At 39.7% G+C, this 13,203-nt stretch overlaps 1 protein-coding gene across 1 annotated transcript in view; it reads left to right on the top strand.

Moving 5' to 3' along the window:
• SLC22A10 (solute carrier family 22, member 10) overlaps positions 1 to 12,989 on the top strand; it is a 41,896-nt gene extending 28,907 nt beyond the window's left edge. Inside the window, exons 4-9 of the mRNA XM_006877890.1 lie at positions 3,266 to 3,540; positions 6,726 to 6,893; positions 8,289 to 8,503; positions 10,918 to 11,026; positions 11,531 to 11,734; positions 12,932 to 12,989. Of these exons, the coding sequence (XP_006877952.1) occupies positions 3,266 to 3,540; positions 6,726 to 6,893; positions 8,289 to 8,503; positions 10,918 to 11,026; positions 11,531 to 11,734; positions 12,932 to 12,989 (1,029 nt within the window). The remainder of the gene's footprint in view (positions 1 to 3,265; positions 3,541 to 6,725; positions 6,894 to 8,288; positions 8,504 to 10,917; positions 11,027 to 11,530; positions 11,735 to 12,931) is intronic.
• The last annotated feature ends 214 nt before the right edge of the window (positions 12,990 to 13,203 follow it).

Below are 13,203 nucleotides of genomic sequence, written 5' to 3'. Positions count from 1 at the left end.
TTTTCAATTTGTCATTCCTGACATAGTAGAACATATGATTATCCAATTCAAAATGAAATTATGAATACCTATTCATTTCAACTTACTACTGACCAGAATATCAATCTTCATGCATTCCATTTCATTTTTGATAACTTCCAACTTTCCTGGTTTCATACTTCATACTTTCATGTTCTCATTAATGAACGTTTGCAGCTGTTTCTTCACATTTTGAGTTATGTCACATCAGAAAATGAAGGTCCCCAAAGCTGTACTCTATCCATGTCATTCAGGTTGACTCTACATTGAAGAGGCAGCTCTTCCTCAGTCATATTTTGATTGCCTTCCAACCTCAAGGACTCATCTTCTGTCACTATTGCAGACAGTGTTCCATTGCTACTTATAAAGTGTTCACTGGGCAATGTTTTCAGAAGTTGGTCCCAGATTCTTCTTTCTTCTCTGTCTTAGTCTGGAAGCTCCACTGAAACCTGTGGACCATGGGTGACCCTGCTGGTAGTTGAAACACCAGTGTCATAGCTTTGAGTATAACAGCAACACAAAAGTCACTATAGTATGACAAACAGACAGACCAGTAGTGGTTTGACTAGACAATTTTAAATTAATAGATTCAATGATAAGAGAATGAGAAGAATAATAAAGGAGCACAAGAAGAAATCTCCACTCTCGAGTCTTCCAGAAAGCAGTAGACAAGGTGTTATCCAGTGAAAGAGAAGGAAATCAACCATTTCTGGCAATGTGTTCAATGGCATACATGATAAAAGGCCACATACTCTTAGAAGAAAGAAAAGGAACATTTCAATGGAGAACCACAACACTCCTGAGAATTTAGATCCTGTGAAGATGTCGGGAAGGATTCAAGGTTTCTCCATAAATGATGTCATTGCAGAGCCAATGGCATGGAGGAGACTGATTGGGACACCCTTGGCATCACCTTTTAAAAAACACATTTCAAAGTTAAGTGGAGCTATATAGCAATCTTAGGCTGCCATGTATTGTGCCAAGTGGATACAAAATTCGGTATCTCAGAAAGTATCTTTAATTCCGAAACCACACCTCACATTTTGTCTACCAGGAAATTAGCATAATCCTCCTAAACTTTAAATGCCTCTGAAGCACAAGGCAGTAACAAAAACAGGTTTAACAGTCTAGATGCTGGGGAAGAATGACACATTATCATAATGGAAAGTATTATCAGTGTCGGGTGGGAAGAAGAGAACATTGCAAATGAGGAGCAATTAAAGCTTGGGCTAACCTATGACCCCTATGCAATATTGGGGGTCTGTTATAGATTGAATTGTGTTCCCCCTTAAATATGTATTCTATGTCTTATGCCTGTGGTTATAATTCCATGTGAAAATGAGTTGTCTTTGTTATGTTAGTGAGGCAGGGTTAGCAGAGATATGCTCTGATTCCATCTCTTTTGAGATATAAAAGAGATGAAACAAGCAATAAGTTAGCAGAGAGGGGGGAAGAGAGATGTCAAGTCATAAGAAGATTGCCCAGAAGAGACAAAACCTTCTTCCAAAGTGGACAGAGGGAGAAAACCCCTCCTGAATTTGGACATCTAAACAAACAGATCTGTGTTGGAAGAAATACAGCCAGAACGCTCCTTAGAAGCCATGATGGCCAGACTTCTTCTCTCATACTTCGGACATATTATTAAGAGGGACCAGTCCCTGGAGAAGGATATTATGCTGGTTAAATGGAAGGTCAGCAAAAACGAGGAAGACCCTCAACAAGATGAACTGGTATAGTGGCAGCAACAAAGGACTCAAGCGTAGGAACAATTGTGAGGTTGGGGCTGGACCAGACAGTGTTTCGTTCAGTTGTGCATAAGGGCGCAATGAATCAGAACCAACACGATGGCACCTGACAACAACAGCTTTGTAAAGTATGAAAAAATAAGTTTCTCTTTGTTAAAACCATCTACTTTTACTATTCATGTTATAGCAGCTCTAGAAAACTAAGACAATACTCATTGACATCATATTTGATTAAAAAGATAATTGAAAAGTAGATATGACAAAAGAGCTTTTAAAAAAAATGTTTTATTATGAATGATGTGATCGTTTACATGGGAGAACATTAATCTTACATTCATGCTATCATTTATTGTTTCAAAAATAGCTATTTTAAAAAAGATTTTAACAACTAAATCAAATTGTATAAGACTACTTAACTCTGATTAAATATAACATTTATGGGTGATTCTGCCTTCCAGGCAAGTTTCTGACCTCCAATTTGTTTTTAATTCCTTTCAAAGCTCTTACCTGCTTCTTAGCTTCAAGCTCTTACGCAGTTATGAGCAACAGAGTAATTATAAGAGAATTATGCAGAAATCTCTACTGATTCTTTTTAGCTTTCACTGAAGCGTTCACAATTCCTCTGCAATAATGAATTTTAATATGTAGAGAACATAGAATTTAATTTTAACAATCTTAACTTTATCTGTTATCACAGTCTCAAACAGCTTCTGAAAGTTGTGCTATACTTTCTTCCTGTATTGGTTCTGAAATCTCATGTTTCAGCTTGTAAATGCATTCTTCCCTCCATCTGCTCCTTCCGCCTGTCCTCTTTTTCTTCCCTCTTTCATTTTTCCCCTTTCTTCTTCCACCGCAAATGTGTCACTTGACTTTTGGTGACAAACTGCGTGACAGAAAGTGGAAAAGAATCCACAGCTTCTGTCTTCAGGAAGGTCACATTCAGACAGGTAACTGGGCTTGATAAAAGTCTCTGAGAGGGAACTCAAGGGTGGAACGGGACACTGAAGAGGAAGTCCAAACCTAGATTGTAGGGATGGAGGCATTGGACGCTTTTCAGCAGCGGTATCATGGTTGGTGGCTGCCATCAGCTCTGAACAGACTTAGTGCAAAATGAAACATTGTAAACTATGTAAAGCAAAACAAAACATTGCCCACTCGTGAAGGATCTTCATAATCACTGGCATGTTTCCGTGGTTGCAGCCAAGTGTTGTACCTTCCAATCTACTCATTCACCTTCCAGACAATAATATTCTTTGTCTTTCATTGAGTTTTTGTTGTGTTTTTTAAAAATCCACTTCCAATATTACTTTAATAGCCATTCTGGTCAGGCATTAGTTTTTTTTTTTTAAAGTTATCCTGTTTTCACAGAGCTTACAAACTAGCAAAGCTCCAAGCATGACAGAAGAGGTGACCTCCACGGCCTCAGGACCAGCGAAGCTCTGGATCTCCATTCCTGAGCAAGGAACTTCTGCTTGGGTGACTGAACTCTGCTCTTGACATAGTGTACGGTCCTGGCATCCAAGAGAGGCACTGTCAAAGCTGCTTTAGGATTCAACGCCATTGAAGATGCCCAGTGCCTGAGGAAGGCCATGAAAGGGCTCCGCACCTACAAATATGGCATCATTAATGTTCGAGCCTACCACAACACCGCCCAGAGCCAGGAAGCCAGGACAGCCTACAAGACCAACGTCGGCAGGGACCTGTTACACGCCTTGAAGTCAGAACTGAGTGGCAACTTTGAGCAAGTAATCCTGGGGATGATGGTGCCCACTGTGCTGTATGATGCGCAGGAGATGAGGAGGGTCACGAAGGGACCTGGCACAGATGAGGGCTGATTGATTGAAATCCTGGCCTCCCGGCCCCCTGAGAAGATCCAGCACATCAAAGAGACATACCAGCTGCCATTCGGACGGATGGAGCCTTGAGGATGATATTTGCTCTGCCACATCCTTCATGTTCCAGAGAATGCTGTGTCTCTGTCAGCTGGTGGCAGGGACGAAGGAAATCACCTGGATGATAAACTCATGAAACAAGATGCCCAGGACCTGTATGAGGCTGGAAGGAAAAAAGGGGGGACAGATAAGGTGAAATTTCTAACTGTTCTCTGTTGCCGGAAACGGCATCATCTGCTGCATGTGTTTGATGAATACAAAAGGCTATCACAGGAAGATATTGAACAGAGTGTTAAATTGGAAGCCTCTGGAAGTTTTGAAGATGGTCTTCTGACGATAGTGAAGTGCATGAGGAATAAATTTGCATACTTTGATGAAAGGCTTTATAAATCAATGAAGGGCCTAGGCACCGATGACAACACTCTAATCACAGTGATGGTTTCTCAAGTGGATATTGATATGCTGGACATTGGGACCAACTTCAAGAGGATCTATGGAAAGTCTCTACACTCCTTCATCAAGGGTGACACATTCAGAGTCTACCAGAAGGTACTGCTGATTCTCTGTGGAGGCAATGTTTAAAATGAGACTCCATCAAGGATAGGGGGGTCATCAACGCTTTGGTGGTGCTTTTATTTTTAATGTAATTTTTCTACACTGCTATTAGCATTATCTCATAATTCTGATTTCCAATTAACATGCCTACAGTTGCCTTCTAGGACTGTCTACATTATTATTCATTTCTAATTAGTCATTTTGATGCTTTAAAGCTATGCTTGCATTTCAAAGCATATAAAATCTGAAAGGCTGTTTGAAATTAGAAATAAATATGTACTCCTTTTTTGAACAAATATTTTCCTTGATTGTGTTACAGAAAAATTGAAATATATGAAATGATTTCAGGTTTTGTTTTTGGTGACCATCTATTAAAGTGGAAAACTGAAAGACTATTCTAGAATCACTTCCTTCCCTAATCCCATTTTTCACGTGCTGGTAATTTCTTGATTTGAAATGTGAGGATTTACTAAGAATACCCATCTAGTTTGCTATTTTACATAGATGTAGACTGAAATGATCACAAATACACTTTGTTTAGCTTTCATCTATAACATTGGTCAATTGTTACTAAGTTTGGCATAGGAGACGTCTCCCATCACATCTTAAGATCACTTACTTTCTCTAGGCTAACATATACCAACATCACCAACCTGTCTGAACAAATTCTAACTGTGGTTGTATATATCTGGTTATCAAGCATGAATATTGAACATTCCATAATATTACGATTAATGTCTTCATGCAGCTTGAAGACCAATGGGGGGCGGGGGGAGGAAATTAAGTGTCAAACTAGGTATTCTAATAATAGCGTAATGCTTTGAATTTAGTTTAAGTATTTTGCATTAAAAGCAACTTACAATCTTTTTCTATTTCAGTGATTTGTAGTAATTTGTGTTTATACTGTGCCTTCCAACTCGAGCATCATTCTGAGGGTATTCTTGGACTTAATTCAAAAGTTCAGTTTGTATACAACATGAAAAAATATTTTAACAAAACATGGTATCTAAATATACATATAAAAGAATGATAGTAGAAAGAAATCTTTTACGCTGTCTTTTGCCACCTCTTACATGTTTACAAGTTGATTGATTCTATGGCAGTTGATTGATTCTGGAGAGAAGTCATCTTCCATCTTTAATATGAAGGATTGTCTACATTCATGCATAAGAGAAAAAGTCATCAACTGTATATCCAGGGTTTACAGCATATACAAGTTTCAGTCTAGAAAAGGGAGATTCCAATCTAGTTTTGGTCTGTTGAAATTTCATTTCTCTGCTATCAGATGAAAGCATGTTTCTATCTAGGAATTATGCTGAACTACATGATCTACCATCCACTACCTGTCACCATCTCAGGGAGAGAGATCTTCATAGGGTTGTCATTGGATACTTTAGGTGGATAATCAGGCCTTTCACTCTAGAATATCTTAGTCAGCAAGCTCCACTGAAACCTCCCCACCATGGACGACCCTGCTAATATTTAACATACTTCTGGAATAGCTTCCAGTATGTTAGCAACGTGTAAGTCACCAAAGTACAACAAACTGACAGATAGGTGGTAGTCTTGGAGGTTGCCTGGTCCGCATAATCATTGCCATGCTGGAGTTCATGGTTGTGTCATTCCAACTTGTTGAGGGTCTTCCTCGTTTTTGCTGATCCTTTACTTTACTAAGCATGGTGCCCTTCTCCAGGGACTGGTCTCTCCTGATAACATGTCCAAAGGATGTGAGATGAAGTTTCACCATTCCTACTACTAAGGAGCATTCTGGCTGCATCTACCAAGACAATTTTATTATTCTGGTAGTCCATAGTATATCTGGTACTTTCGGTCAGCACCATAATTTAAATGCATCAATTCTTCTTCAGTGTTCCTTATTCATTGTCCAACTTTCACCTGCATATGAGACGATTGCTACTCTTGTATCTTCTCTTCCTATCCTTCTTCTGTATGAAGTTAAGGCTCAGATATCTTACCTTCTTCAAGGGAACTACCTAGCAAGTGACAGAGGCATATTATAGCAACAGGGTGTAGTTAGGTCTGGATATACCTGACTATATACTATACCAAGATCTCTCTGCTTTGGACCTAAGATTTTGTTCTGGGCATCTACTTCATGGAGACACACACACACCAGAATTTGACTGAAAGGGGCTAAGAACAAAATCAAAGCTTATAAAGAAATATTCCTCCTTTCTGAGACAAATTAATTTGCTACCAAGCTGAGAACTAAACTCAATTCCAAATTTTTCATGTTCAGCTAGTATGAAGGAATCTGGTCCATAATCCAACAAACTCATCATTTGGTTTCACTTCCTGATATTAATGTGTAACTTCTGTACCCTTTTATCATGCCTTGCAAATTTATTAGTCCTTATTTTAAATAGTCTACTCAGTGCATGGTTTTCCTGGGGAGCCTTTAATTCCTTAATGGCACTTTCCCAGGTAGATGCAGGTTTCATGTTGAGATTTCATGAAAAGAGCTTGGCTCTTTTGTTCTTTGTTGGGTGCTCAGTGGTCCTCCTCCAGCCAATCTGATGGCAACTGATAAAGGTTTGTTGTTGCAGGTTTTGAAATCCACCATGGAGGAGGAACTGCAGGCAGCACAGATCAAACCTTCTCTGAGCGACTTGTTCTCCTCTCGCATCCTGAGAAAATGGATCTGCCTCACATCTTTTGTGAAGTAAGGTTCACACAGTCCATGAGAAATGTGAAAACAGTGATTTTTCTGATTTCAAAGGATACAACAATGTTGTGGGGGACAGACTTAAGATAAATAATAGGGATAACATACAACAGCGTTGCTGTGTTTGGAGTTAGTGAGAGTGTTATGGGATGATCCCAAGAGATAATTATCCAATGAGGAGTTAGTACGTCACATCAACCTCTAGGGCTCATTCATCTCAGAAGATTGATGTTGAGAATGCTAATCATGGTTGACTTTTAAGTTTTTTTCATTTTTGCTTCCATTTTAATTTAGAAAAAACCTAGACAGTAAAGTGTATTAAAATATACAGCTCAATTAGTATTTCTATATATAAATATGCAACCAATTACCAGATAAAGATATATTGTTGTTGTTAAGTGTCATCGAGTCAGTTCTGGCTTATAATGAACCTATATCGGGAGGGTTCCAAGGACTGACTGTGGATTTGAATCACCAGCCTTGTGATTTACAGTCCAGTGCTGATTCTACAGCACCACATCAGGACGATAAAGGTATAGAAACATTCAAATTATTATTTTTTTAAGCCTTTATCGTGAATTTAGTGATAGTTTACATGGCAGAACATTGGTATTACACTCAACCAATTGTATTTTGTTTCATTGCTATGATTACAATCCCCTCTATGCATCATCAGTTAACAGTATTTACTTCTATTTCTCTCTCTCTCTTTTTTTTTATGTACATAAAAAGCATACAGGAATATATAATTATTTAAACAATCAAAGAGCACATTCTGCAAGCCAGCCATCTGGCTGCCAGCACACAGCCTTTCTCTTTCCATGAGTCTAGAGTCCCCAGCTGCTCTATCTCTCCATGCCATCACTTCCGCTTCCATCTCTGGTGTCACTGCCTCTCTGGTTAGGGTCCCACATTCCGCTCATGCTCTTCTCTCTTGATAGTCCTAGGGTCCTCTGTTCCTGGAATGTCAGGTTCACTACTGCCCTCTTTTTGTTACACAACTTCTATCTTTACAATTGTGACAATCACAATTAGTTATGATAACATTTACTTACTATTGAATCAAAGGAATCCTGTCCCCATCTCTTTCCACCAGACCCATCTAGACAAGATGAAAACTGTTTAGTGGGTTACACTCACATTCTTACGATGTCCTATCATGTATCCTCCACAACATATTATTCATACTACACATACACAAGACAAAACAATTTTGATCTCTATTATCATACAATTATTTTAGGACAACCTTGAAATCATCATCCAGGAAGAAAACAGTTTGCAAAACAAACTGGGCCTTAATACTTTATAACCAACCATGCTGGACTGGGTCAATTGCCAAACATAGGTTCTAAGTAATATAATGTGTCTTTTCTGTTTTGTTCAATGCAGATTTTCAGTCACTATAGCCATTTTTGGCCTGTTGTTCAACCTTCAGCACCTGGGAAACAACGTTTTCCTGTTCCAAGTTCTTTTTGGTGTAGTTTCCCTTGCAGTCCGAGGTCCGGCACTTTTGACAATAAAACATATTGGCCGTCAAGGAAGCCAGATGGTTTTCATGTTCCTGTTGGGTACTTCTATTCTGGTCATTATATTTGTGCCTCAAGGTGAGAAAAAAAGAATAGATTTGTGAGAAATATATCTTCTCACCCTGGCTCTGGGATTGTAATTTCACATCTGGCTGAAGCCAGAAGAAAAGGAGCGTAATAATCTTTTTGAGTCAATCTGTATGTTATGGACAGATTCTGTAATGACGTTATTGAGAAACAAGGCCATGGAGAGCAAGAGCCAGCCCAGATATATGATTGTCTTCATTATCCCTGAGAACTATCTGGAAAACAGTGCCATGTCTTCCTGACATTTCTCTCGAGCTGCAATTGACCACTTGTCCTTTGTCCAACCACACATTTAATAACAATCATTGAGAGACAGGCCTTGCTACTGCATCTTGGAATGAAGAGATAGTGCTATCACTTCCTTTTCTGGACTTTCATTATAACAGCTTTCATATACAACTTACTCCCTGATCGCTGCGCTCACTTTTGCACTAGATCACCATGACTGCAAACTTGGCTAGTTGTTGTTGTTGTTAAGTGCCGTCGAGTCAGTTCCCATAGTGACCCTGTATGGGGTTTCCAAGGAGCAGCTGGTAAGCTTGAACCTGTGACCTTGTGATTCAAACCAACTTTGCAGTCCAGTGCATTAGCCCACAGTACCACACCAAGACTTCTGTTTGACTTCAAAAAAATAAAAATCCTCTGTCTCAGATCAAGAAGTAATAAAGAGGAATAAAGGTGCCAGCATATTAAGAACTTTTTAGAACTTAAATTTTTAAAAATAAAATGATCATATGTAATATTTGGAGCACCCACTTCTCACCAAGATTCATGTATCTTCCAGCTGAATTATGTATTTTACAGGGCCAGATGGTGACTCCAATTCTTTTGAATACCAACAATGATATAATCACTCACCTTACACTAGACCTCACTCCAATGTTACAAAGCTCTCATGAAAGTTTTTAAAAATGGGTAGACAACGGGCTCTTCTTAAACTTCCCTCCTGTGGTTCACAACATCTGATTTTTTTTTTCTTTCTTTGTATAGTTCTTTGTTGTTAATTGTTGAAACATTATTCTAAGTCTCTTCATCCAGTTCATTAGCACTCAAATCCTCTCTTTTAATTATTCTCTTGTGTAATACTTGCCTCCGTCAATATTGTATGTACACCTACGTGTAAACTCCTCAAGGACGTGTGTAAGTCTTAACTTCTCAGAATTTGCCCATGATTCTCATATGTTCTGTAGTAGGATTATAGGAGGCACTTGGCAGAATAGTGTCAGGAGGGACCAGTTGCTGGAGAAGGATATCATGTTTGGTAAGGTGGAGAGTCAGAGAAAAAGAGGAAGACCCCCAACGAGATGGCAGCATCGATGGACTCAAGCATGGCAACAGTAGTAAGGTTGGCCCAGAATTGGGTAGTGTTTCGTTCTGCTGTGCATAAGGTCGCTATGAGTTGTTACCGACTTGATGGCACCTAACAACAACAACAGGCAAAAGAGTGTAAGGAGACTCCTGCAGACACATTCCCCCCGCCCCCAATTCCTCTGGAAAATCTTGACTATGCAGTGAAAGTTGGTGCAGTAACGAAAGCATTTTTATGCACTATTTGTCTCAGGAGTCTCTAGAGAAACAGAACTAGTGAGATACATGTATATATGTTGTTGTTGTTGTTGTTGTTGTTGTGAAGTGCCATCAAGTCGGTTCCTGCCCATAGCGACCCTGTATATGGTTTCCAAGGAGCAACTGGTGAGCTTGAACTGCTGACCTTGCAGTTCAAATGGCTTTGCAGTCTGGCACATTAACCCACAGTGCCACACCAGGACTCCATGTATACATGACTTCAAAAAGTTCTTGGAAAAATTCCATTGTCTCTTAATTCCATTTCTCCTTGAACCTTTTTAAAGGCCCTTCATATACACGGGGAGATTGACTTCAAATGATTGGCTGATGCAGTTGCAGAGGTTGGCAATCTAAAATCCATAGGTCCAGTGGCAGATTGGAACGTCCTGCTGACTCATGTCCCAAGATTCAGAGGTCAAGGGACAGGAAGAATTCAGAGTCCAGAGAGAGATTACTTCGGCCAAAATTAATATTTTTATTATGGAGACAGGCCATATAACAAGGAAACTCCCCTTTCCATCAATTTATGACCTTACATTATGCAAAGTGATTGCATTGTATTGCATGCGATTGCAATATGGAACAGCAACGAGTGTGGTGTTTGTTCAAATCCTGGGGAATCCCAGCCTAGCAAGTTAACACATACTATCCGTCATCACAGTGTTTAAGTTGTGATAGAGAGAGAAGTCACATTTTTCTGCACATCAACCACTCCACATACTCTATCTCTGTGCAGTTTCTAGAAAATCTCTTTTAGATTTGCAAACACCTATGATATTTTGGGGATACTGATTCCTTCTTCTCAGATTTCCTGATCTCCTTGGTCTCCCTCTGTCTAGAAATGCAGACCTTCCGTGTGATCTTGGCAATCTTGGGAATTGGCGCTGCTTCTGCCAGCAGCACTTGTGCCAGCATTCACTTCAGTGAACTCTTCCCCACGCTCATCAGGTACCAAACATCCTGCCAGGGTCAAAAGAGATCTGGACCAGAGAATTGGCACTGATGGAGGGAAGGAAATTGAGACTAGTTAATTATACAAAAGTAATACCTGTAATAGCAATAACCACTATAATAAATTATAGTCAAACTCACTCAAAGTTGACTTCTGGCCAGGTACTATTGCAGTTGTTGTTGCATGCTGTTGAGTCAGTTGCCGGGTTTCGGAGGAATGGCTGGTTAATTTCAACGGTTCTTTAATACATTATCTCACCTAATCTTCTGAACCTTGCAAGGGTAGGTGTAATGGATATTCTTCTTCTTTTTTAATGAACAAAATGTATCTTAATGAACTTCTGAGCTGGAAAACAATAGCTAGCAAATAAGACTACACATTTCAAAAACAAGAGAATGCAATCGGTCTCCATATACTCCAACACTCTGCTATAATGAAAATAATAGAACAAAATTTCATGTGCTGATGTTACCAGATTTATTTGTCTTGCTGAATTCAAGGGCAAGAACTTCAGGAATCAATTTAATGGCCAGCAGTACTGGGGCAGCCCTGTCTCCTCTTGTGATGATTCTGGCGATGTATTCTGCTCCCCTGCCCTGGATCATCTATGGCGTCTTCCCCATCCTGTCTTTTTTTGTTGTTTTTCTCATCCCTGAAACTAAGAATAAGCCTCTTCATGACACCATCCAGGAGGTGGAAAATGAGTGAGTCAAACGTCTAGATGTTTCTTTGGGAGCTATGTGTTGTGGTCTGTGAGAAGGAAGGCAAAACAGTTGGGACTGTTTCCTGGGGCAGGCCCAGTCCTGGGCTGTTTACATTTCATGGCAGTACTTTGAGTTTGTGGCAGCTCAATCCCTATCCACAGTGATGCCAGGCTCCACCTGAGAATCTCTACATCTTACACACCAGCTCTCCTCACCTATACCAATTAGAGCTCCTCTGCCTTCCCTTCATAGTGTGCTATAGACACCTCTGATGTTTATTCACTAACATGCACACCAAAACACCAGATTCGTACCCCTCATTCCTTGGCAACTCCCAGTTCAGTGAGTACCCCTGAACTGGCTGTGATGGCCCTTAGCTGTAGACATGATGAGTCCCTGAGAAACCGAAGAAATGGGGAAGACCACCTGGAGGACAAGAATGTCCTTGCAGAGATGACAGTCTATCTAAAGGAAAGTACTCCTGTTGGGTTGTGTGTGAAATTCAGTCAGTCTGGTTTCACTGGGATGAAAGTGTTGAGAAAGGAGAATAAATAACAGGTATGGAAAGGGACTCCTTGTGTGGTTCTTGAGGATAGAAGGACTTGATTGTGAACCAAAAGGTCAGTGGTTCAAACCCACCAACTGCTCCTCAGAAACCCTGTACAGGGTCACTATGAGTCGGAATTGACTTGATGGCACTTAACAACATGAAAGTGAAAGGGATTTCAAAATGATACAGAATGTGAAAGAATTGTTTAAAAATGTCTGTGCTTTTCTTACCTTTTCCATGGACTGCTTTGATAAATGCCATGGAGATCAAGGGTGAGACTGTTGTTAAGTGCTGCTAAGTCAGTTCCGACCCATAGTGACCCTGTATAGGGTTTCAAAGGAATGGCTGGTGAGCTTGAACCGCCGACTCTGTAGTTCAAACAAACATTAAAATCCAGCACATTAACCTGCAGCACCACACCAGGACTCCAAGGGTGAGAATAGCAACTATGAAAGTTATTTACTCAAATTCTACCCAGGAAACTTAGTGTTTCATAGCACAAGAGTTACTCAAACTATTAGACAAGGATTATGGTTTTTACCAAAGTTGGTGATCAGCTGGCTTAAATAATGCAGAACATATATGCTTATTCCATGTCTATGTTGTTGTTTTTAACGTGTTTGTTGGTTTCATTTTCTTTGATCCAGGAGAAAAGTCTCAAGAAAAGCAAAGGAAAAGACTTGCATAAAAGTGACACCGCTTTAAGGAATTCTAAGAGCTGTTACAGACAGATCAAAGAGGAAGTTAAAGAAAGAAAGAAACAAGATAATTGCTATGTACTTGTAAAATTTGGAAAATAAATAAAAAGATATAATGGAAACGGAATCTCTTTTATAATTGTGGTACTAAATTAGTAAATCTACAATGTTGTTGTTGTTAGGTACCATCGAGTCAGCACTGATTCATAGCTATCCTATGC

The sequence above is a fragment of the Chrysochloris asiatica genome, unplaced genomic scaffold (genome assembly GCF_000296735.1).
Source record: "Chrysochloris asiatica unplaced genomic scaffold, ChrAsi1.0 scaffold00663, whole genome shotgun sequence".
Taxonomy (NCBI): domain Eukaryota; kingdom Metazoa; phylum Chordata; class Mammalia; order Afrosoricida; family Chrysochloridae; genus Chrysochloris; species Chrysochloris asiatica.
Note: the sequence above shows the minus strand (reverse complement) of the source record. Positions and strands in the feature narration are given on the sequence as shown.